General features: G+C 41.1%; 1 protein-coding gene across 1 annotated transcript in view; it reads left to right on the forward strand.

The window, feature by feature from the left end:
* Positions 1 to 13,294: 13,294 nt before the first annotated feature.
* SEMA3A (semaphorin 3A) overlaps positions 13,295 to 24,852 on the forward strand; it is a gene marked incomplete at its 3' end in the record, with an annotated part of 167,821 nt that continues 156,263 nt past the window's right edge. Inside the window, exon 1 of the mRNA XM_082490315.1 lies at positions 13,295 to 13,421. Within this exon, the coding sequence (XP_082346441.1) occupies positions 13,310 to 13,421 (112 nt within the window). The 5' untranslated portion in view covers positions 13,295 to 13,309. The remainder of the gene's footprint in view (positions 13,422 to 24,852) is intronic.

Below are 24,852 nucleotides of genomic sequence, written 5' to 3' on the forward strand. Positions count from 1 at the left end.
TCCCTGTAATTTCAGGTACTGAGAAGAATCACAGAATCATAGAACGGTTTGGTTTGGAAGGGACCTTAAAGATCATTTAGGTCCACCCCCCTGCCATGGGCAAAGAAACTTTCCACTAGACCAGGTTACTCAAAGCACCATCCAGCCTGGCCTTGAACACCTCTGGGGATGGGGCAGCCACAACCTCTCTGGACAACCTGTTCCAGTGTCTCACCACCCTCAGAGTACAGAATTTCTTCCTAATATCTAACCTAAATCTATCCTCTTTCAGTTTAAAACCATTACCCCTCATCCTATCACTACAATCTTTGACCAAGAGTCCCTCCCTGATGAAGAGTCCCTCCCCATCTTTCCTGTAGCCCCTTTAGGTACTGGAAGGCTGCAATAAGGTCTTCCTGGAGCTTTATCTTCTCCAGGTTGAACAACCTCAACTCTCAGCCTTTCTTCATGAGAGGTACTTCAGCCCTCTGATCATCTTCATGGTCCTCTTATGGACCCACTCCAGCAAGTCCATATCCTTGTTGTGTTTGGTGCCCAGAGCTGGATGCAGTACTCCAGATGGGGTTTCACCAGAGCGGAGTAGAGGGGAGAATCATCTCCCTCGCCCTGCTGGCCACACTTGTGATGCAGCCCAGGAGATTGTTGGCCTTCTGGGCTGCAAGTGTACATTGCTGGCTCATGTTGAGCCTTCCTTATTTGCCTACTTGCATATAGAGACCCAAGAGCATAGAATTGTAAATAGTTTAATTCCCCAACTTTATACCCACCAATAATGCTTTCCAAGAGGTTTTCAGAAGTGGTAGCTAACTTTACTTGCCTCCAAATATAACGTTCTATGAAAGACATTTGTCAGGACTCCCATTATTTGAAATTCAGGCTCTTTTAATTTGCTTCAGATGGAGGCACTCAAAATCAATACGTGCTTATGAAGGTGATGGTACATATCGCACAAGAGCAGATGTGTCAGAGAGCGCTATGTAACACGTTTTTCAGCTGCCAGAAACACTATGTTAATGACATGGTTCTGTGCACCTACAGTGTTTTAACCTAGCTGCTCAGTGATTTTGCCGGTAACGTGCTAGGTACAACCATGATAATGTGTAAGCAAGAAAAATGCTTAAAACAATGATAACAGCAACAATAATAATATCAGTTTAGGTATTTTTATTCTAAATGTTAGAAAAAGATAAGTAAAAACTGCATTCATACCCACAAAAGGCTCTAGAATGTTTTATCATACAAATCAACGCAAGAAAGAAATTAAAAGGTCAAATGCGTGAGGATGAAATAGCGTGCACAGAAAGCTTGCAAACTATTTCCTCGTCTCCGGACTTGAAAGTGGCAGAGAAGAACATGTGGCAATTACAGAACCATTTTTATTGCTTTAAAACAACACAGTTTAATTGGTTTGATATAAACATCGAAGCATATCTCAACTATGAGCAAAGCAGTGTACTCAATCATGTTACTTTTAATGGAAATAGTCTTGAAAATAGGTTGGGCAAAGAACGTTTGTCATAACTGCTGGCCTAGCAAGTCATGCGAGCACAACTAGATAAATAAGGTAATGTGTCCTGCCACTTGTAACTTAATCCTCCAGTGTATTTCATTAGAAGGGTCTTAATTTTCATTTGAATGTCTCCGTCTTAATGAGAATGAGACTTGCATTTGGCTGGAGCCCAGATCAATTTCATGCAATAACAACAGTAACCATCTCGAACTTCTCTTTTCCAGTAATTGAACTATATAATATGTTAAAAAAAGAACCGTATAAACAAGCAAACAAGTTAACAGTCCCTATCAAACTGTAGTTTGAAAGTTTAGTTTCAGGAGTCTTGAAAACGTGATCAGTGCAGAAATACGGCTTTTGAGGCAGTCAGTGGCTGTTGCATATACAAAATGTTGGAAGAGATTAGTGAAATAGGTTTTGCATTTCTCATGCTGTTTCCACAGGAGATGTGCTGAAAGCCATAAAGATATGCTTCTTTCTCCAACTAATTTATTTCACATATACAATAATTTGCGGTCAATAAATCTAGAATGGATTTCCATGGTAAGGCATTGGTGTGGCAAGCAGAATGGATAACTTTATCCATAATGTGGTTGCGGTATTTTTATAATCAGTTTTGTAATGTGATATCACTGGAGAGTATCATCAACCAGTGTTCAATATTAAACAAAGTTTTCCAAAGCAACACATGCTATGTACTAATTCATGTCATCAGAGATCCATCTTATGGTGTAAGAGACTCATCTTGTGTGCACATGGCTTTCAAGGAGATGACAGCACAGAGAAATGTACTTTTACAGTTCTATAGCTGGGCACTCCAGATGGAACATTTTACCATAGCAGGACATTTTACCAAGAAGAAAATAACTCCTTCACCAGTCAGATTTCTCTTGGCTTAGGAAAAGAAAACTTGCGGAAGGGTGGGAATTTCTAAGCTCTTTCAGGAGAAATAACGACTTTAAGGTAACAACTGCAGTAGAGAATATTCACAAAATATTAGTTTATCTCTTCCACCTCTTGGTTTGTATGTTTAGTATCTTATAAGAGGCAAAATATTTAATTTGAGAAAGCAATTTCCTCAGAAATATCTATTAAAGAAGGAAACATATTGAAATCCAGTCATTTAAACAATCCAGAGTTTAATATTTCTTAAAAAAATTACAGCTAAAATCTATGTATAATGGTCTACTTAAACATGAAACTATGAGACTCTAGAAATCTTGGTCCTGCATCCACCTGAGTTAGTCATCAGGCTTAAGTTTAGGTGTAGTCTGCCATTTTTCAAGTGTTTTCAGCTGTCAGGAAGAGAAGGTTCAGGCTACACAGCATCTGATAACCTGTTCCCCTCGATTCCTGTTTTTCCCGGAGGTCCTTCCTTAAAGTCCAAAGTGCACTAAAAAACAAAAATCGGCTCTCCTTGATTCTGGATTGTGCTGGCTGTCCTACTCATAACAAAATTTCAACACATACGGGCACAGATCCAGCAAAGCATGTGCATAGTTTGAAACCTATGAATAACTCCAGTTAAAGCTGCCAAAGATGGTAGGATGAACAGAGAAACCGCTGAATTTCAGAGCAAAAATACAGGATGAAACTGTATCCTCAAACATAAGATTGCAAATGTTAGAAGGGTACTCACTCAGCACTTGTCAACAAGGATGTTGCTTTTCAGGTTATTCTCATAAATCATTATGGTATCTGAAATTCATTGAACAATTCATGAGAAATATATTTCCATTTGATTTCCCTTTCCTTAAGCTTCTGCTCGTTGCGACTTTTAATTCCTGTGGGAGACTGGACTGGATTGTATACGTAATGTTTCTTTACTTCAGGAAAATCATTAGACTTGCATAACCAAGCATTGGGTAGAGAGTGGAAATATTTTTAAAGGTCAAATCATAAAACCGTGAACTCCGGAGGGAATTATCTCTAGAGAGTAATATCAAGTGTACCACTCCCTTATATGAAAACTTAATTGATGTCACTTGGTTGAAATTATTATCTTTTGAGCCGAAAGCTGATATGACTTTATGTAAGATATCAGAGTAAAATGCATTTTTTGGATCAGATTTTAAGCCCAGCTTGTAGTATCACAATTGGTCATTGTAAAAATTATTATTATGTCACAAACAGAGGATTATGATGTCAGGTGGGGAATAAGTGCAGAAGCAGATAAATTCTTAAGAAACAACAGTGATTCTGTTTTAAAGCACTGTCTTCAGAAAGAAAGAATGAGAGAAAAGAAGTACAGGGAAACACACTGCACAGAAGAACGCTTGTTTCCAAATAAGATATTTCATAAAGTTTTCCATAAGGTGACAGCTGCTTTTTCAAACACCACATTCTGTTCTCCGTTACATCAGCGTGAATCCAGAGGAACTGCATTTGAATTGTTGTTGCTTGGGATTGACATCAGGGTAAGTGAGAGCAAAATTTGGCTTTAACACATTTTCTCAGAAATAGAACCCATTTATTCCCTTCAAAATAGAGAAGGGGGAATTACCACACATCACATGACGTCATGTATCGTTCAACACTTTGGAAGAAAAATGGAGAGCAAGGTTTGTTTGAAGTCTGAGGTGCTGGGTTTTTCCTCTTCTTCTCCTTCCAATTTTCACAATTTATTGTGAACTCCCCCCTTTGCTGAAGCCCAATATAGACCTTTTGGGCACAAGGGAGCTCTCCTAACAGTTGGTTTTGCCATCATAATAAACCCTTTAAGGACACTAATTCTAGGCTTCGGCACACTGTTCCCTGTCGTTAGCAACATCACGCAAGGAGACTCTTTAACAGCAGCTAAAAGGGACTGTTTAGAACAAAATTATCTTTGGTAAACTTAGGTCCGAGGTGGCACACTGCTTCAAACAGGTAAAGACTGGGCTTGTGTGCATCAGCTTCTGCGATTTCATGTACCACTCCCTTATATGAAAACTTAATTGATGTCACTTCCTACACCTTCCTGAAGTCACCGTGTATTTCCATAACTCCGTCCCGTGGTGAGGGGGGAGGAGGAGAACGAGCTTTCAGCCACTAAAAGCAAATGACAAGTAGCTTCAGAACCTCCGTACTCACGCACCAACCTGCTGTCTTCATTTGTATTCAACCGATGCGTCTTTTTTTCCCCCTCATTGCCTAGTCTGTGCCAATCAGTATAAACAATGGAATTTTTGTCTTTATAAACATATTCTTGTTCTGTTTCATTTGAAGGTAGAGATAAACATGAAAAAAAAAAAAGAAAAAAAAAGAAAGGAGAAAAGTAACTTTCATAGACATATATTTATAGGTTATGAGATTGTTATGTAAAGCTTTAAGAAATACTCTGGAATTTGGCTGAGAGATTCATGAAACCAGTACATGATGCATATAAGCTTTAAACAGAAAGAAAAAAACAACAACAAAAAAGAAAACCTGAGGGGTCCATCTGTGAGATATTGTGAAATGCCAGGGAAGATGAAGATGGCTAATTATGCTGATTTTATGCTATACTATCCATATACAGCACATATTGTCTCTGCGTATATGTATAGATAGTGTACATATGAGTCCAGTCTTTTTCCATGACTATTTTGGTATAACATAAAATATGCTTTAATTAAATTATTTTGCATGTACAGAATACCTGGCTTATTAGTATATGAATATTTTTTCCTTCTTAGTCTGATCACAAGTCACTAAGGTGTTGCTAAGTAGCTAATTCTGGTCCAGAATTAAGAATTTCTATTGTCGTGGGAGATATTTACTGGCAGTACCAGTATCTTTGTCTTTCCTTCTCCCCTGGCGCAGGGATTGGGGCAGGCTCTGAGAGAGCAGAAAGATGTTACCCAGTGTCAGCAGATCTCCATTTTTGCATGACCTCCAACGGGGTGTCAGGCTGCCGCGGCGCAGCGCTCCTCCCCACATCTGGCCACATGTTTCCTTTACCACTTTTACCACCTTTACCACTGCCGTTAGTCCTTGCTCACTGGGTGAGCTGCTCCAGGGAGCTCTGAGCACTGAAACCGCAGCTTCATACCCTGCTTGGGGACAAGAGAAAAGAGGGAAGATGGATTGCAACTGTTCAGACTTAGGTTTGACTGCACTTTCACCAAGCCCAAGTGCTGGTGGAAAAAAACTCACAGAGTCAGGGATATGTGTTTTGTTGCCTGATGTTCTTTGTAGTTATGCTCTGTATGCACATACAAATGTCAAAGCAGCAAAGTATTTAAAGTATTTCTAGAATGCCCAAGAAACAGAAAACAAGCTGGGTTTTCAGTTATTTTCCTAGAGAATTGTTTGAATGGTATATATGTGTGCACTTGTTCAACCTACGTTTGAATTTCTACAGACAAGATTTATGTGGCTGACTGGTTCAGCTCCATCCTAACTTTTGGGGGGATTTCAACACTTCAGGAGGCAGAAGGAATCTTTCTTTCCTGTGTCTATGTTTACCTGCCTAAAATATCAGGAATTCTGATGTCAGAGAAACAAATAGGAAAATAATGTAGCGGGAAGCTTTTCTGAAATAGTTACAAATTCAGTCCAGAGAAGGGATAAAGTTCCCCTCCCCTGCTGAAATCCCTATTCACTGGGGATTCAGGGAGGGAAAGAGAGAGTTAGTTAATGCTTTCTTAGAGCTTATTTTTCTTTGAATTCCCCCCTCCTCTTCTAGCACACACTTCTACATCTTGCTGACTCTAAAAGCATTCGCAGGGGTCAAATTATTGAAAGTTCAACCAAGTTTTCCTAAGCTATCACAGTTTACCTACCATTCCCAGCTTCCACAGGCTGTCTAAGCAGTGATTAAATAGCTATCAGTTTTGGCATCAGAAGCCATAAATTGACTCTTTAGCCCCTGCATTTTGTGTGATAATGTTTGATCTTCCAAAGACGATTTGCACCCACACACTCTGTTCAACAGAATCAGACTTGTAATTTTTCTATGAAAAATAAAAAAAACAAACATCCTCATTAAAAAGTTTTTGAGTCTAGAAAGTCAAATAGGGCAGATGTATGAAGATGACAGCTGGTGGTTATGGGTTTGTTGGTCCTATATCTTTGTCGTATACTAATGAACCACTCAGCACAAGAAGAAAAAAAAAAAAAGGCAGAGAGAGAAGAAAGGTCCAGAAAAGAACAATGATCATAGCAGATGTTGCGTACGCTTTCGGTTTGTGGTTTGCTGCAATTCACCTGGACTATTTAAAAGCCTGTGATGAATGGGTGGCACACAAGATACTGTTGTGTCTTTCAAGTCTTTGACAGTTGGCAGTAAAGGTTACTAAGCAAAATTACATAGGGCCAAAAGGTTGGCCATGATGGATCCCAGATACAATAGAATCGGGGATTTTCTGTATACGGAGTGATAAGGAAGGACTTATAGGGCTGCCAGGAATGACTTGCGTACTATGACAAATGAAGAGGTAAGGATGTGACTGTTGGCACAGTACGTGAGGAACGCGGGATCAATTTCTTGTCTTGTTAACGTCTTAGTGTGTGGCCCGGAGCAAATCCCCTGAGATCAGACCTTGAAAGGTATAGAGAGGTCTAAAGATGCAAATCAGACCATAAGGGGACTTTCAAAGACAAGGAGGAAATCCTGAAAAACGTATTTTTATATCAATCTATGTCTTATTTTTCTGAGTTGTAGCATTTTCTTGGGTTTTCTGCAGGAAAATAGTTTAAGTATTGTCAGTTGTTCCCATTTTGAAAAAATACAGGTGATAAAAGCCAAAGTTGGATTTGAATGCTGAAGTAACTGAATCTGTAATGCATTTCTGTGTAATACACCTTGCAAGCTGGCTCTTCCGCCAGCAGTGGGGGAAAGGACAGGTTTACCGTCTGTCTTTTCAGAGATCCACCAACCGTGACATCTGTGGCGTTAGAGGAGCGGCTGGTCATTTGGGAGGAGACCTTCCGGCTTGATTAGATTTCCTTCAACAAAGTTCAACATGTCAGGCCTGGAATAGGTTTTAAGGAGCCAAAAGTTTCATGGCTGCTGTTGCTTTGTTTTCCCCTGTATAATGATTTTTCTTAAATTGGCTTTTCTCTGAAGAATTAGAACATCGAATATTTCTTTGCATTTCCCTCACCTCCTGTAAAAAAACATATGTCCTTGCCAGTATTTCCTCAAGGAAGGCCCAACAGCCAATAAACATAAGCAATCAGAGAGACGGAAGTCTCTGTACTTGAAAGTTAATAGATTTGGAAGTTTTGTTCAATTTGAGTGCGTACCCCAGAGCTAATCCATCGGAAACAGAAGCTACTGACCCATACTGGGAGTTGGGGTAAATAAGATTTTTGTAACTCTTATTAATGTCACATGCCTGGCACTGAGCTATTAAGGTGGGTTTCTTACCACGGGTCTGGGTATCACAGTTGCCATACATTTGCGTATGAGATGAACGTCAGGAGGCAAAGGCCAAGAGAACAGAAAAGGTTTGTTTAGGTTTGAAGAGCAATCGGAAAATGCTGCTGTTCAGACGGGCATATAACCTGTCTACAGAACAGGATGCAAAGAATATTTTTGAAGAATTTGATGAGGTGTTTAATAGACCTGAAAGCATTGTGAATAAAACACATCATACTGATACAGATCCCATTATGCTGCCAAAAGTACAAGCATCGCATATAGTACAGTCTCATTAGTCCTGAGAAATGAAGGAAAAGCTGATTGTGACAAGATGGTAAGACGCAGTGCTATTGAGAGAACGCAGATACTAACTGGAGTGGTTAGCAACCCCATCACATGCAATAATAAGAAATGTTACGGATTTGTGTAGATTCAGGAGATTCAAATAAGGCTACCAAACGCAACATAGCCCAAGGGAGCGCTGGGAAAGACATGTCTAGACTTCCAACAACAAGAATATTTCCAGATCTAGATGCAAGCCTGTGATTTTGCCAACTCCAGTTTGATAAAATGTTAAACTCTACACCTTCAACTCCTTTTTGCTGATGTATTTTTAAGTAACTTTGCACTGCGGTTGCTTCAGAACTTAAAAAGTGCCACTCCACAGAATTTTAAATTGTTTAAAATCCAGGTGGAAGCAGCTATTTATAACCTCTTGAGCTAATGTGATAATCATCAACACTGTAAAAATAATAGCCGATATCCAGTTCAGCAGGTCTGGATATCAGAAGCATTTTTCTTTACTGTATAGGCCTTTTACAGGTTTGGTGGTTTGGTTTTTTATTTTTCTTCCATAAAAAAGAGAGAACAACTGCGTCAAACAGATTCTAGGTTTAGATTCCTGTCTCATGTAGGCAAAGGACTTGAACCTCGAGGTAGAGCTTCATGACACTTTGTCCTCAGAAGTGAGGTCAATATCCCAAGCTCCTCTGCATCGCTGCTTTTCCCTGATGCCAGCTCACAATTCTCTCTACTCCATTAGTAGAGAGAATTCTCTCTACTCTATTAGCCCGGCATCTGCAATGAAAAACAACCCTTTTCATAGCCCCACAAGGATTATTTTTAAAAATTCTTTTTCATCGTGTTGCTAGTATGCCCCCACAAAAAGTTAGTAGCATCCCAAATGAGAGAGTGGCAGCCCGTGACGTAAAAGCAAAATGCGGTAGTTGACGTCTGGATTGTCTTAAATGGGATTTTGCTTCCGACGTCAATGTGTTGTGAAACTGCATCCTGGGTCTCTCCCACACCACATGACAAATGCGCTTATAATTGGGCCCCAGAATGAGCCTCCTTTTGGGCTCCTAATGATTCACTTGTTCTAAAGCATGTCACAAGTACCATTATGTATACAATTGGAGCGATTTCAAAGGGACCCTTTGCAGAACTGTAAATATTCTGCTTATCAAGCAACTCACCTGCTACGGAAGAAAATAGCAGGGAGTGTATCTGAGTTAAGATTTCACATTTCCTACCGGAGTGTGTTCTCTAGGGAGTTTTTTAGCAATCAGATACAGCCTGAGAGGGGTTTTTTCTCTGATTTTAACCAGAAATTGCACACTCAACCCAAGAAACCTTTCCCTCAAAAATGACTGGATTAGTACTGCATATCAAAACCAGATTCTGGTAAGTCCTGCGTAGTTCTGAGAAGGACCTGATCACATCAATATAAACAAGTAATGACTCATCTAAAACACAGGAAACGATTCTGTACATAAGTACGTTTTTAAAGCACACTAAAGACTTTCTTAGAGCAGTTAAGCTTTCAAGAGCTGCTAAGTATAAAAATCACAGCAGCAGCAAGAAGATTTGAAGTGATCATGAGTCAAGTAATACTATTTCTGAGTAACAAGAAGCACCGAATGGTGCCAACTTGTAAGTGACTGAAAGAGTAATTCTGAATGGACGGTCGAGCGAAAGTCCAGGCACATCCGAGTGTAACTTTTTGTAGGATCTATCAATGTGAAGTTGCTGCACATTTTGAAAGGTGGTATAAAAAACTCCAAATCATAATGCCACACAGCATGAGACCAGAAATGTTAAACAGAGCTCACAAGCGCTTGCCTGGGTTTTGAGATGTAAAACACTATATAGAATGTCATATAAATGCCGTTACAGAAAATAAAAATAAAACCTGCAACAAATATGGGAAATGATGCAGAAGAACGGTTGGGGTTTTTTTGAGCTTCCTGAGCAATAATGGAATAATTAATTGAGATTATAACGGTGATCGTCTTTTCTTCAGGAGAAAGGTATTATTTGAAGAACTGAGGGAAGTTCGGATTTTTCCCTCTCTCTAAACTCAGCAGCTAGATCGCCTTCAAAAGACCAAGGAAAAAAAAAAAAGGTGAATAGATTGTCATTTGCAAGTGAGTTGTTGCCCACCCTAAATTCCCAGAGTTGACATTTCTGGCACTTGCCGTAGCAGCCTTGGCCAAATCATTCCTTCCAAGCAGAGCCCAGTTTCGCCTTGGCAGAAGCAACATATGGCAATGGGTGTCTTTGAGATACAAAGCCCCTTCAAGCACCACTGAAGTGCTGCCATTGCCCCTCTCCTTATAAGGGGGTGTAGCATATGCTATCCTGACTAGCTGATTAGCACTACTTAGAGCTAAATAGCAGCAGGACGACCCGCAGGATCAGTTTTTACCCTTCTCTGTGTCTTTAAACTGGCATATCCCACAGAGGAAGGCAAAACGTGAGTGGTGTCTCCCTTGAAGGATGCGAAAAGACGGTATCTCTCCTGTCTCCTAGAACGATGCTGTGGTTTGTCCCTTCAAATGCAATCTTGGATAAATTAGAACTCATTGTATCTAATCCATATGTTTTCTGGGCAAAATATATGTTGACTGGGGACCATGATTTATTTATTTGGTTGCTAGAAAATAGTCTGGATTCATTCTACATTATAAAGATAGAATTTTAGCTTTGTACTCTCTTTTCCTCATAAGAAAAAAAAAAAAAAAAAGTAGCTGTGCCTTCTTTATGCAACTAGAAGTAAATTGAGTGTAACAACATCATTGTAAAATGATGTGCTTTATAAAGTCCTGAATATGGTGCATCTTTTGTGTTTTGTTTCTAATTGTTTGCTCAATACAAAAGGATAATTCATTAGGCCAATTCTCCAAATAATCTCAAAGTGACATGAATTCCTTTGCAGAGTGAATGTCTGTAGCAAGTAATCCCTGGAAAACAGACAGGCGTCTCTTGTCATTTTGGAGCTCTAATCCACTGCCTGGAGCATGAAAATGCTCAGGATAACAAGTGTGGGAATGACCAAAATCAACATTATTTTTGGATTTTATTTTCTTAACAATGCTGCTGATCAATAGAATTGCTGAATCTGGCAGATACAATGCCACGGGCTTAGTGAATTAAGCTCAGGAAGCAGAAGAATTTGCTAAAGAGGAGAGGGGAAAAGCCCCTTCTTTTCCACTGGTGTGTGAATATTAAGCAGTGAAAGAGCAATGACAGAATTTTAGCCCTTGTTCTGCATGAGTCTTTAGTTTTTAATTAGAACCACACTGACACCCGCATTTTCAACTATGAACTTCAGTTTCAAAGTTAAGACTATTTCCTAGCTGCTGGTTTAGTAGCTGGGTCTGAACACAGAAAAAAGATGCTCTGTTCTGTAAAACACAGACTGTAGTGTGGTCATTGTCAGTGGGACTACATAACTGTTTTTTAACCCGCAGTAAATAATGGTAAAAGGAAGGAAAAGATCTCACTGAAATACTGTAGACTCTGTCATCATAAAGGCTCTTTTTCCTAGAAAAGTATAGAACAAAATAAGGAGAGGTCATCACACTTCTTTGATGATGCCAATGTTTTGTAAAGGTCGATTGCCAGCGTTTCTGTCAGTATTGCATTGGGAATGGAATACAGGGTACGTATCTGTGTAAGACATTACATTCCAAAATGCACATTAAATTGATATTCAGCGCTGCACGGAAAATTTAACCAACCGTCACTCACTAGAAGAGGGTTGTTCAGATGTGTGGGAGGGGAGAGCTTAAGTTTGCTTATATGTTTGTATTTACAGCTTCTTAACATTTAGAAGACCTCTGGGGATTTTGTGTGTCCTTTTGTTTAAACAAACAAACAAAAAACGTTATCTAGTTTCACTACATAAAAATATAAGATTATAATAATCACACAGTCCCAGAAATTGGAAGGTTTGGAAGTTTTTAACTTACAAGAACACTTCAGAGAATACTCCAGAGTAATTTATAAGCCCCTCTAGACCTGTACATGTCTTGAACTGACTGTTGAAGTGGGCTTTACTAGGAATTTCTTTTGCTGAATTGGAGTAGTGCAGGAGGTGGGGAGGGCGGGAGGGTTAGAGCAACCTTCCCTAACAAGGCTTTAAAAGCTTCAGTGGTAAAGTTATGCTGATGGAAGAGTTTGTTACTTGTTTTTTAACTGGGAGCGACCCACCGAGGACTACGTTATGGGCAGGAGATGTTATTTATGTGGGTAACAATGTTGTGGGTTGTGTTGTGCTGTTGTTGTTTTTAGAGGGGGGCGTACATCTTTTAATTCGAACCGTAAAATGAAATTAAGAAAAAAAAAAAAAATAAACCCAAACCCAACAACCTGGACAATGACATGAAAATCACAGCCCCGTGCCTTTCCCAAGCAGGGTGGAGGTTTCTGCTCCCTCCTCTAATCTCTGCCACGATGCGTTTCTTTTTTTTTTTCTTTTTTTTTTTTTTCCCTTCTTTTATTTATTTATATATTTTTTTTCTTTGCATGTGTGCTGTGACAGCCGGGGAGGGGGAGGCGGGGAGGGGGGAGAGGGTGTGTGTGTGTGTGTGGGGGGGGGGGGGGGGGGGGGGGGTCGAGCTTTCCAGCGCTCCCATTGTCAGCCGCTCTCGGGAGCGCGGGGAGAACCGGTGTCCCCCTTCCCCCCCCCACCCCCTTTCCCGTTGCCTCCCTCCATGTGCGCGGGGAGCGCGGGGCCACCACCACCGCCGCCGCCGCCGCCCCCGCCCCTGCCGCCCGGGACCCGCCCGCCGCGCGGGGAGCGGGGCGCAACGCCCAGCCCCGGCCCGGCCCGGCCCGGCCCCGGCCCCGGCCCCTGCCCCCGGCCCGCGCCGCCGCCCGCCGCCGCCGCCCGCATCATGCCGCCCCCCCGCCCGCACGCCACTCGCGCCCGGGGGCTGCCTCCTTTTCCGGCCCGCGGCGTGTGCGTGAGAGGGGCTTGAAGTTGCCCCGGCGGCGGCCGAGCGGGGGGCCGGGGCGGCTGGCGGCGGCGGCGGCGGGGCGCGGCGGGGCGCGGCGGGGCGCGGAGCCCACCCCCATCACCTGTTACCTCCGCTCCCCCAGGTTGCCTGAAGTTCCCCGGCGGCGCCCGGCAGGACGGGGAGCGCGGCGGCTCCGGCTGGCAGGGACACTACAGTGGCTGCTGCAGCATGGGCTGGCTCAGGGGGATTGCCTTGCTTTCCTTGGGAGTATTACTAGCAGGAAGAGTGAACTGCCAGCATGTGAAGAATAACGTGCCAAGGCTCAAATTATCCTATAAAGGTAAGTCTGTTGTTCCCTCTCGTTTCTCGGTTCGCCTCAAAACCTCTCCTCCTTGCCCCGTCGCTCCCTCCCCTCCCCACCTTTCCTCCCTGGGTTTTCCTTATCTTCCAAAGGGGAAATTGGCATTAGGAGAAATTTCTGAGGAAAGAAAAAAAAAAAAAAAAAAAGAATTACTTAAAAAGCCGCTCCGTGCTGCGGTCGGTACCAGGCAGTTTAAACACAGACAAAGAAGAGTTAGTTGCATTTGCAGACGAGGACTCCGGATCGTGCTGATCCGTGGAAGAGTGTTTTTTCAGCCTTGTGCTGTTCCATCGGACTTTACTCTTCCAAACGGTGGGACGTGTTTGGCCACCCGGCTGATCTCCCCCGAGCCGGGCGTGTAGCGCAGCCACAATGCCAGATCTGTTTCAAACAGCAGGAATAGATGTAGATTTATATTTTCCTTTTTTTTTTTTTTTTTTTTTTTTTTTAGGCACGAAGTGGTTAATTTTCAAGTCATGAATATTCAGTCTGTAGAAATCTGACAATCAGATGCCTAACATAAGCAGTGGATGGTGGGTTTGCCAAGAAACTATAAACTGAAAGGAACAGATCAGTCCAGAAAAGGAGGAAAGGACTGTTATGCGCTAGAAAATACTGCCTATGGATGTTTTATGCAGTGCAGTTTATTTGAACTGAGGTTGTTTTCGGTGGAGTCTGATGTATTTCATTAGAGATCACAGGGAAGGTGTAACTGAAGAAAGAGAGCTGTGAGATTACGTTTACGTTTGAAATTGTGTAATGCCACTCACACTGCAATTGTCAGTAATTAACTTTTGGTTAATGCTGCCAGTGTTACAGGAGGACTCTGAAGTAGGCAGAGTCTTGTCTTTATCAGCATAGCTCCTCTCAGAGGGCATTTTTCAGAAGAATTCACCAAACCTGGAGAATGTGCAACTAGGAAAGAAGTTTAAAATGTAAGAGCTGTAGAATATTATTTCTGAAAGGGAGATCTATACATCTAGGTGTATATACGTTTCTCTCTGAAGAGCTGCCTTCTCGTAATTCTCAGATTGTTGGAGGTTGAGAGAAGGAGCTGCAGCTACGGTTCTGAAAGAAGGGAGGAAAAGTAACGCACTGCTTCTGCAGTTGCAAAAAAAGAGAACATGTGTGTGCATGCCTGGTCATAGATGTCAATCTCAGTTTACAGTATAGTGTCAATACGTCTCTCGCCAGTAGAAATATGTGTTCCAATTTTTTACATCTTTCTCGTGCTGCGAATGAGAGGGGGAAAAGTCCTCTCTGATACAAGGCAGACGTCATTTTCGCACTCCAGATGAAAAAAAAAAAAAAAAAAATTAAACACCTGCAAAACTTGGATGCACTGTATGAAATAAATGTGCAGGGTTTTATTAAAGAACATATTTGTGTGTGTTTAAACTTGAAAAGATATAAATGAAAAGAACAGTTTAAGGGGTTTAGAATCTGTTCATTTGGTTTTCATAAGAAAAGCCATTTATACTTAACAGAAAATTGATTATTTTGAATAATGGAGTCTGAAGAAAGCTTCTACCATAACTGCATGTCATGTCAAAAAAATCATTAAAAAACTCTTACTTTCAAACTTCCACAATCGTACTGAAAGTCAGATTAGTATATAGAAGCATAAATGCTGTAAAAATATCCTGTAAAGGGATTTAATGGCTAATCAATTATTGTTTATTATTTTTTACCCTTTTAAAGTTTATTGGTGGCTCAAGTCTGCTACCCCTGCTCATACTGACTAAATGCACAGAAACTAATTTCAAAGGATGGCAAAATGTGACTGATAGTGGTTTTTGGTTTTTTCTTTTTTTTTTTTTTTTTTTCTTTTTTCACCCCACTGGTACTGTATCCATATACAGTTTAGCAACATTTTGCTACTCTGCTGATTGGTTGTTTTCCAGTTCTGCTCTTGCTGAGAGAAGGGGTCTCATTTTAATTTCTGAAATACATCATACAACAAATTTTAATATGTGGTTAATCCTCTATGAGCAAACCAGGAAACTGAAAGGAACATTGAAACTGTTCTTATAACTGACAGATCATTGCAACAAGAAAATGACTTCAAACGCTGAGCAACGCTACTTGCTATCTAGGAAAGAAAGTAAATGCATAGTTAATTCAAAGCAAGTTAAAGTCTGAAGACTCGCAGGAATTCACGCTGCGGCCTTTGATTCATATGTATACTTAATCCCATGTTTGACTTAAAAGATGTGTAACCCTAAAAATCAGATCAGACTACTCACATGCTTAACGTTAAGTACCTGTGTAAATGCTTGGCCAGGTCAAGAGGAGCGTGTTGCCTGTGCTGCTGCATCGATCCCCTCGTATGGGGGTATCCTTAGTAGTCAGGGAAAACTAAGCCCTATCAGCTCGTGCTTTTCCGGACCGATTTTACTTCCAGCACAGTCCTCTATGCACAGATCAATGTTAACACCTTGCGTAGGAACAGCCTTAAGAGCTGTAGTTATTGAAAAAACTTCTTTTAGGCACTGACTGAATACCTTACATGCTAATCTGTATCTCTCAGGGTGTATACGTCACCGCTGTAGGACTATATGATACTACCTGATTCGCCTCTGTTGAAGCTGCCCGCAATTAGGAAGAGAAGCTACCCAGTTACTTACCCATTCTGCCCCTCTGTAAAGAGTAGTGGTTGAGTATAACAAACTTATAATACTGAAAAAAAAAAAAAAATACACAAGGTAGAAAGAATGACCCAAGCGACTCGTCTTTTCAGTGGCTGTCACTGTGCTTTCTTTTAACATGCATGCTTGGTTTTTTTTCCCTAAACAAATACCTTGGAGCTAATTGTCAGTGCTTTATTTCAAAAGGAAAGCAAGGATGTATTTTAACTTCTTGTTTTGCTCGACTAATTAGATGTCAAACATGGTTAAAAAGCTCAGGCATTTGCTTTAAAAGTTAGCAAAATGAGTCATGAAGGGTTAAATCCCTGCCAACCTTGATTTCCTATGGTCACTTGTTTTCAAAGGTCTGGTATTAGCTCTGCCATTTCCCAGGTTGCTGGACAGAAGTTTTCGGTAAACTCCCATTCTTGCTTCCTCTTAACTTCTTGTCACTCAGCCTTGCAGAAGATTAGAAGTATCCTACGGGGCATGTTACGGATAGGAAGAGGAAGAGAAAGTGTATAAATGCATATACTAAGGCCACATCTGCGGTCTGAAAGGGTTCTTTCTGTTTATTGTAAAACAGACTTCTGGTTATTTGGTTTCTATCACCTTGATTTTGGTGGCATATTAAAGGAAGGAAATTTGAGGAGAGCACTAGGGAAACCCTTGTCCAGCTGAAATCTGTGGTGAAACTCCTGTTCGGTAGCATCAGGGTTTTGCTCTGTACATTTTAAAGCTTCCAAGCATTTTCATCTTAGTGCATGGATTGGAAAGGTTTTGCACAGAGGATATTTATCTCCTCATTTCAGCCAAAGGGAATTAATATGATTAAAGGCCTGATCCCAAGTTCGTTGAAATCAGTAAGTCCTGGATCACAGCCTAAATGTGGTAAAACCAGCTATAAAACTGAAAGCTCAGTTGAGCCCTTCAACCTCTGAGCTCCTCTTTTTATGTCCCTCAAAGACTTTGGGTCCTTGTTGTAAAGTAACAAGAAATGTCATTGTTGGTATATCAAAAGTGAAGGAATCTTTTCTTAAAGACTGTAGGGGGCTTTGTTGTTGGGTTTTTGTTTTTTGGTGTTTTGTTTTGTTTTTTTTAAATTTCATTGGCTTCAGTTTCAGTGTCAGTTGTAAGTCTCTATATTGTGTCATTAGGTCACGGATTCTGTTCAGGAAACTTCTACTGAGCACAGAGTTCTCAGAAAGATGGTGATCAAATTGAGTGTGCAAAGTTTAAAACAATAAATAAAGTCTTAACTCCAGATGGATTTCTCATATCGTTTATTGTTTCCTATTTTCTTTTGCTGTCCTCTGTGTGGGGAGGTAACAGCACAAACAGAGATGGAACCGGCTACAATAACCTTTAAATATAAACATATAAGCCTAAAGAAAGAGAGAGTTGCCATTGACGATTCCTCGATTTACAGATTTTTCCTAAGGCAACCCCGATTTTTGTCTCCACATGAGCAAATCTCGTGAACCCAACTTTCTCAAATCCATCTGTCGCGTCCTATTTGTCTATTGAAAATTACTAAATGCTGTAAGTATGTTTTGTAAGAGTACATGTGTGGTTCTTCTTTGTTATTGTTGCTCAATTGGATACATATTACTTGAGAATAAGTAACTGGAAAAGCATTGCGCACAGATTTAGCTCTATTACTCCCTGGCTCCAATTCAAGCCATATTAAAAATAAGCGTTTTGTTTAAAGTTGCAATGATGGTGAGAACTACTCCATCCTTGATGTGCAATTGATTTACAGTTTCACAGGATGGATTTTTATGCGGGTGAAAAGCTGGCCCTAGTGAAAGCCATGGCAAAACTTCTGCCCATTTCAATCAGTCCAACGTGCAGTGAGGAGGGAGGAATGACACCGCGCTGAATTACCTGTATGTTCGCTACAGTAAATATGATACCTGGTTGGTAGTTTGCTGACCCAGCCTGGCTGTAGTTGATGACCTGCTGGTGGGTTTGATTGTGGTTTTTCCTTTCCATCAAACTCTATAACTCACAATCCAATACCTCCACAAATATTGGGAAAGCGGGACAAAGTGGGAGAAGGAAATGAGGAGAGAAATATTGGCAAGGGGGCCCGTCTTTCTCGAGTTGGGACCAGTATTAGAGTTTGTCTCAGATTTCAAGGTATCTGCTTAAATCAACTTTCGCTGAAACTATGTTGTAAAAGTACTGTCTGAGGGAAAAGCCTCTCTAATGTGCCTGAAAAGGAGAGGAGGGCAGCCCAGACTCGGACCGTGAAGGAAGGCAAACCGGTGATGTTTGCAGTCTAGGCACGGGCCTGTAACACTCTTGAGCTTCCATTGTTCCCCACGACATGTCCCCACAGCTCTGCCGCTCCCGGACCTTGCTGGTCAGTCAGGGCAGGCGGCTGGAAGGCGGCTGGAAGGCAGATGAGGCTTTCGGAGAAGATCTGTGGGTTGGTCTTTGTAGCGTTGGTTGAGTGGAGTCTTCAGGAGAGCTGAGAACTGGCAGGGGAGACGGTAGGACTACCCTGCCTGCCTCTGACATGCCCCACAGGCTGACAGGAGGGAGAAGCTGATGAAGGAGGTGCCTGAGCTCAGATCTTGCCTATATAGGGAAATTTTCAGCTCGCTAATTAGGGCCTGAGACAGGCAGTGTAATTGGAACAAGGAGGGTGAAAACCTAGCCCAACATGTTCATTTTGTGTTTCCAACTTTCCCATTTAATTCCAGTGGAAAAAGTGGTTTCTGAATTACAGAGCCTCCCTTTTCTGAGAAGCTGGAGTTCTCTATAATTATTTGTGCTGTACGGTTTGCAAATGACTGAATTATTCATGGAAGGTGCCGTATTGACAGCAATGGAAACTCTACTCTTTCGCTGTGGACAAGGTGTGCAGCACTTAGCCCTGCTGTTTGTTACAGCATCTTTAAGACTCCGACCCAGCGAAGAATTTAAACATCCGTAGTTTCACTGAGCTCAACGGACCTACTGACATGTGAAGTCTGCCTTGGAAGTTTACTTCTGCGCTTGAGGTTTTTTGATCAGGGCTGAAGTACCTCTCTGTTTGCTCAGGGTTTGTTCGGGTGTGTATTCCGTAAGGTTTAGCAAAACAATATTTAAAATAAGAAACCCAGTCTTTGTAGGTTGCTACAATGTAAATGGGTTATTTATGATAATCTCTCCTGCGCGTGCATCTGTATATACAGAAAGCATTTACATGAAGTTCCACCTCAGAAGAAATCACTGAATGATTTGTATTTTTAAGTCTTTCTTTTTGCTTGGAAATGTTTTTAAGTTTTTATTTAATGCATTGCGATACTCTGATCCTTTTAATATGGTTTTGGTTTGCCTAATCACTGATTCTGCCTGTGACCTTTAATGCCCACAGCTGCTTTTAGAGAGACATCTTTTTTTATTTACTTCCTCTGGCCCACAGGGCTTTTCTCTCATGTGCGTACCTGGAACACTGCGATGGAAGCCCAAGCAAGTTGCTCCAATATTTTGAACATTTTCTCCATCAGCTGGAGCCTGACTTGACCCTAGTTCAATCTGAAGCAAAATCAGATCTTCACCTGAGGCAGTGCCTAAGTGACTGAGAAGAAAACAAATCCTTCTAAGTGGTGTCAATGGTTGTGACATTTTCCAGTTGTTTGGAAGCTAAAAAGGGTAAAATTGTCTTCAGGCTCCCACGCGCTTATTTTTAAGCAAATGTGTGGGGTGGACCCTGGCAGCTCTGTGTCAAAATTTTAAATGGAAGTTCTGTAGCTTGGCCTGGTGCTCTTGTTAATTAAGGTTAAATGTGAAAGTCGCTGCTGGTGGTGTGCTGGTGCTGGTGGGCGATTCAGCGAATTCCTTCCCTTGCAGGATTAAAGCTCCCTTCAGGAATGTCTGCGAGTTCACGGTCCTCCCACATACAGCCTTCATATAGGTTAGCTGCTCGCTTCCAGTGACAGCTGTGGATGGTGCGAATAACTGTGAGGATAGTGCATTTACTTGACTTTCCCTGTTTTTTTCCAAGTGGGATGGTGCCCCGATGTACCGGAGAGAAAAGGATGGCCACAGCTGTTGAGAGCATCAGAAATCCTACGAGCGAGCTGTAGCCTTTCTCCTGCACCACAAGAGGTTCTCTGTGGTGTCTTTCTCTTTCTTTTTGACTGACATAGTCAGCCACGTTAGGCTCTTTTCACTGTCAGTGGAAGGAGAGGTACCTCCAGAGAGCTAATCTTGGGTTAGGCAGGCTGAATGGGACTTTAAGGGTGCTCATCGCTTTTCAGTGACTGCCAAAGGAATTAAGCTCCTTGTTCATTCATTTAGTTTCTTTCTTTCTGGGAAGGTATCAAGAGAAGGTACTAATTAAATGCTCCGTAAGAATTTAGGCTGTATTCTGATCCAAAGCATCCTAATTTAAGGAACTGTCTCTGCTTAAATGAGTATTTAAAGTCGTGTAAAAATCCAACTGATTAAACTTACGTATGCCCACAGTATCTGTGATCCTGAGGTCACCTGTGACTCTATCTAAATTTGCATCAAACTTGCAGTCACAGCAAGAAATATACGGTACCACTACATTCTTCATATTCTTAAAATAATTACTTAACGTACATCTCACATTTCCCATATCTCTCCTCCTTAATAAGCTCATCCCAAATCCAGTGACACATGCTGGAAGTGACTGTCTGGGGCTGCAGAGCTTTACTAATTTAACAGCTTAATCATTCGGAGCTTTCAATAAGCTGTCCCCTGACCAGCTCTGTTACTTTCTGAATGCTTCTACGCTTTAAAAGAAAAATGTTTTCAAGACCCAGTTTCATATAGGAGGGTTTGCAAATAAAAATACATGTGCGTATGTGCAACTCGGAGGACAGGTGCTTCGACCCCGATTCTCCCCTTTTTCAGCTGGAGTATTTCGATAGTGAGAGCAGGATGAAACCTAATTTAGGTTAATTTCTAAAAATTCTAAATAGACGTACAGTTCGGGGATTCTTTCCTCACTTTGGGGATGACAGATTCCCCTTGAGCTAGGCACGTCTACAGCAATCCCTGAAACGTGTGAGCACTAGTCTACTTTGTGTCACATCCAGTTTTCATCCTTTGCTGTTCGATAGCCAAACGCAGTAAAGTCAGAAGTTTTTGCCATTCTTCTAATGTTTTGAAGTTGTTTGACATTTGTTGGGCCGCCTGCTTATCTCTCCAGCTGGATGTTTCAGAAACTTTAGAAGTGAGCAGTCAAATAAAATCCTCATCTCTTATAAATATTTTTGTGCAAAGTTGGATCTTGCGGGGAACAATCTGAGGAATGAAGTAGTTATTTGCTTTCATCTAACTTGTGGAAGGAGGAAAAAGAAAGCTCTCCTTTACTCTCCACTCTAATGAAGCAAAGCTCATGTTGGTTCTGACGGCCCCTCTTGGCTCCTTTTGAAATTCCAGCCTTGTGTGAGAAAAGGACACAAAAAAGCTCTGTGAGATAATTTAAAGGATTTAGAGCTGCCTTTCAAGGGGGAGGGGTTGGTGGCCTTTTCTAGAAGCAACAGACGATAAATACAGCTCACAAGCATCCAAAAGAGCTGCAGAGAGTGCAGGGTACAGCTTTCATCACCAGCTGACACTGGAATGGCAATAGCTGTCCTCTGCTACACATGGATCGCATGCCTGGCCAAGGCGTAGAGTGGACTCTCTTAGGACGAAGTGGAGATTTCAGGGTGTTAACATTACTTTTACTTCCTGCATGGATTTCCCTGTGCAACTTCACTAGTTTTGCCTGAATGTATAATCTGAAATGGTTCTGACTCCTCATGAAACCTTTTCTCAAAACGCAATGAGGGTCATATCAGTGATGATGAGTGTTGCTCTGTAGTATCTGTAGGTCAACTTCATCTCATCTCCATCACACCAGGTCCCGTACAAGGTCTCCATTCTGCTAGGCCCGTGTGGTAAATGTCAGTTCCCATCGAGTGATAGGAGGGATGGCAGAAATGATGTCTGAGGATCTGGGAAAAAAAAAACTTTATCTTCCAGATTGCTTTTTTTTCCTCAGATTCCCTTCTGCTATAGCAGATGAATGGCTCTATCAAAACTTCTTGCTCTGGTGGCCTTGCAGACAACAGTATAAATGCATTCTTGAGCTACCTGCAAATTGCACAGTTAGGAAGTTGCTTTATTTCTGAATTGCTGCTCTTCCAAGATGTGTCAGAGTCCATCCACCAAGACCACGTGTGTAGTCAGACGTACAGGAGGATGTGATAACATTTTCAAAGAGCTCTAGTTGGCACTTCTCTGAAATGTCCTAAACATTAGCGAAGCAGTATTTCCAAGATGTTGGCTATGCGGTTATCAGTATGGTAAACCTCCATCCATATTGTTGTTCTAAATATGTGTCCTGTCATTTGTACTCTAGCCATAAAACCTGACCTCCAAAAAATAGGCAAGCAAGATTTCATCCCAAGTGAAAAGATTTAGGAATTTGTTATATTTGAAAGAAAATTCCTCATAGCCCTTTTTAAAGGGGTGTTGTGAAGTAAAGAAATAATAGTAATAATAATAATAAATAATTAAAAATAATGTTGAAAATTTTGTTTTTCTCTGCAGCCTGGAGTATTAAGGTCAAGATTAACATATATTTCTAATTCTACTTTTTCAGATTTTGTTTCCTATCTGTGATGGTACTGCAGTCTACTGGGCATTCTTCTTCCTTTTCTGGCATTCTTCTTCCTTTTCTGGCATCCTTTTACAATTTTGTGTCTTTCATAATTCTTTTAACACCCACTGGAACTCACACTCTTTATTGGACGACAGTCACGCAAATTAGGAAAGTTTTGTTATCCTCACCTACAAACAGAGGTTGGAGGTTAACAGAAACCCAGCACCATGGTTGATGATGCACAGGAAGTCTGTACTGTAATGGGAATCCAACAAAGTACCATAAATGTGAAATCCTATTAATTCTTTGGCTCTTCTGTGTCAGCTTCTTCACCTGTAAAGTGGTATTAAGTGATCTCATGAGGAATTGCTTGAGGTCAGAGACTTGCCATGCTTATTCAGAGCCGTATCCTCAGAATAATCCCATTAATGTGTATATTCAAAGTTCAGTCAGAACTTATTTTTGATCAATATACAAAGGCCTTACAGGTACATTAAAGTGCTTATAATAATTAAATTCACAGCTGTGTACATCTGTGACATGAAACACATGCCTATTATCCAGAAAGCATATCTAATTTAATTCAGTTTGGATATTCCAAGCGGTTCTATACAGGAACCCCTTGCAATGTTTTTTTGTAGTATCCGCCTCTATTTCACACTAAATAGACTGTGAAGGTGATTACAGGTGACTCTGGAGAAGAGCTTTTGTGTTTAGTCTGTGTAATACTGTCTACCAAAGGTACGTGAGGGCTTGCAAGATCCTTTCCTGTTTCTCTGAGTTTAAGCTCGGCTTTTCTTTCTTTCTTTCTGATAATCATATTTTAAAATTAAGAGGGAGTTTAAAAATGTAATTTTTTTCTTGTGCTTATCAGACAAAACTAAACCCCTCATTTTGGGCACTTGCTCCCCATTCCACCCAGTCTGAACATACCAGGCCACTGGTTTTTAGTGCTCCTCTGCCCCTACGAGGGTACGTGCTTTCCTTCCCAACAGATTCTGGACACAAACATTTTATTTCTTCCTGCACACAGCCTTTTTTTCCGACTTTCCATACCCAAAATGCTTCCCAACCTTCTCCAGGATGAAGGCAGCCTTTCTCAGCCACTTGGAGAAATATTCAGTAATCAGTTCAGTCAGCTCTAATTGCCTATCAACTGTGACTCGCTCAGTGGAAAACTGTTGCTTGACAGCCCTGGTTCAAACCTAATAATGAGGATTAGCTGCCATAATAAATTCAGAAGTGGAATTCTGCATCTCTGTAAGATTCACATCCTCATTCCTCAAATAAGTAAGAAAGCACCTGTTCCCCTCATCAGCCTGACCTGTGTGAAAATAAAATCGGTCATTCATATATTCCACATACTTTAAATGCAGCATTTAAATATTACCTTCAGTCAATTAACTCAAGGAATTTTTTTTTTTTTCTCTGCTTTTATACTTCCTCATGCCACTTACATGATGTAATGGTTGTTTTGAATAACGTTCTTTTTCCATAATAAAGTACTGGTTTTCCTGCCATTAATTAAGAAATACAGAGCAAATACAAGAATTTGTATGATTATAGAGTACCTTTGAACGTCAGGCACGAGTCTGTAGTTTGACTTGTTAGACTACAGGGTCTTACTTGACCACTCGCTACAGTTTTTCTGGTGCTAGAAGAGCCAAGTCCAATTCTTGAGGCTGGCAAACAGACCAAAAGAGACCAACGTAAAAAGTTCTGTTTACTGGAGTAAAGAAGCTTTTCCATTTGTCTTCGAAGAGAGCACTATCAACTCGCATGTGTATTGTTATTCTGTATTAGAAATTTTAAGCTATCACCAATTGTTCTGGTGTAAATCAAGTGTAACTTCGTTAAATGACTGTGACTGCAATGATGCGCGTGAGAAGGGAATTAGGCCACTGATACTGCTAATTGACATGGCACCAAAGGGACCGAGGACAAGACCAAGCAATGCAACTTTTAGTTTTTGAACACAATTTCCATAGCTGAGACCACAAACGGTTTTTCAAAGGACATTTCTCTCAAATGCGATCCTCTTTAAAAACTTTTTTATCGGCATGTAGGAATATGATAAATGCCGAATTTTGTTTCACTGTGGGTTCACCCCCATTACTATGCATACAAACTATTTTACCTTCTGCCAGACATATGGAAGTGATCAATG

The sequence above is a fragment of the Vanellus vanellus genome (genome assembly GCF_965231255.1).
Source record: "Vanellus vanellus genome assembly, chromosome: 1".
Taxonomy (NCBI): domain Eukaryota; kingdom Metazoa; phylum Chordata; class Aves; order Charadriiformes; family Charadriidae; genus Vanellus; species Vanellus vanellus.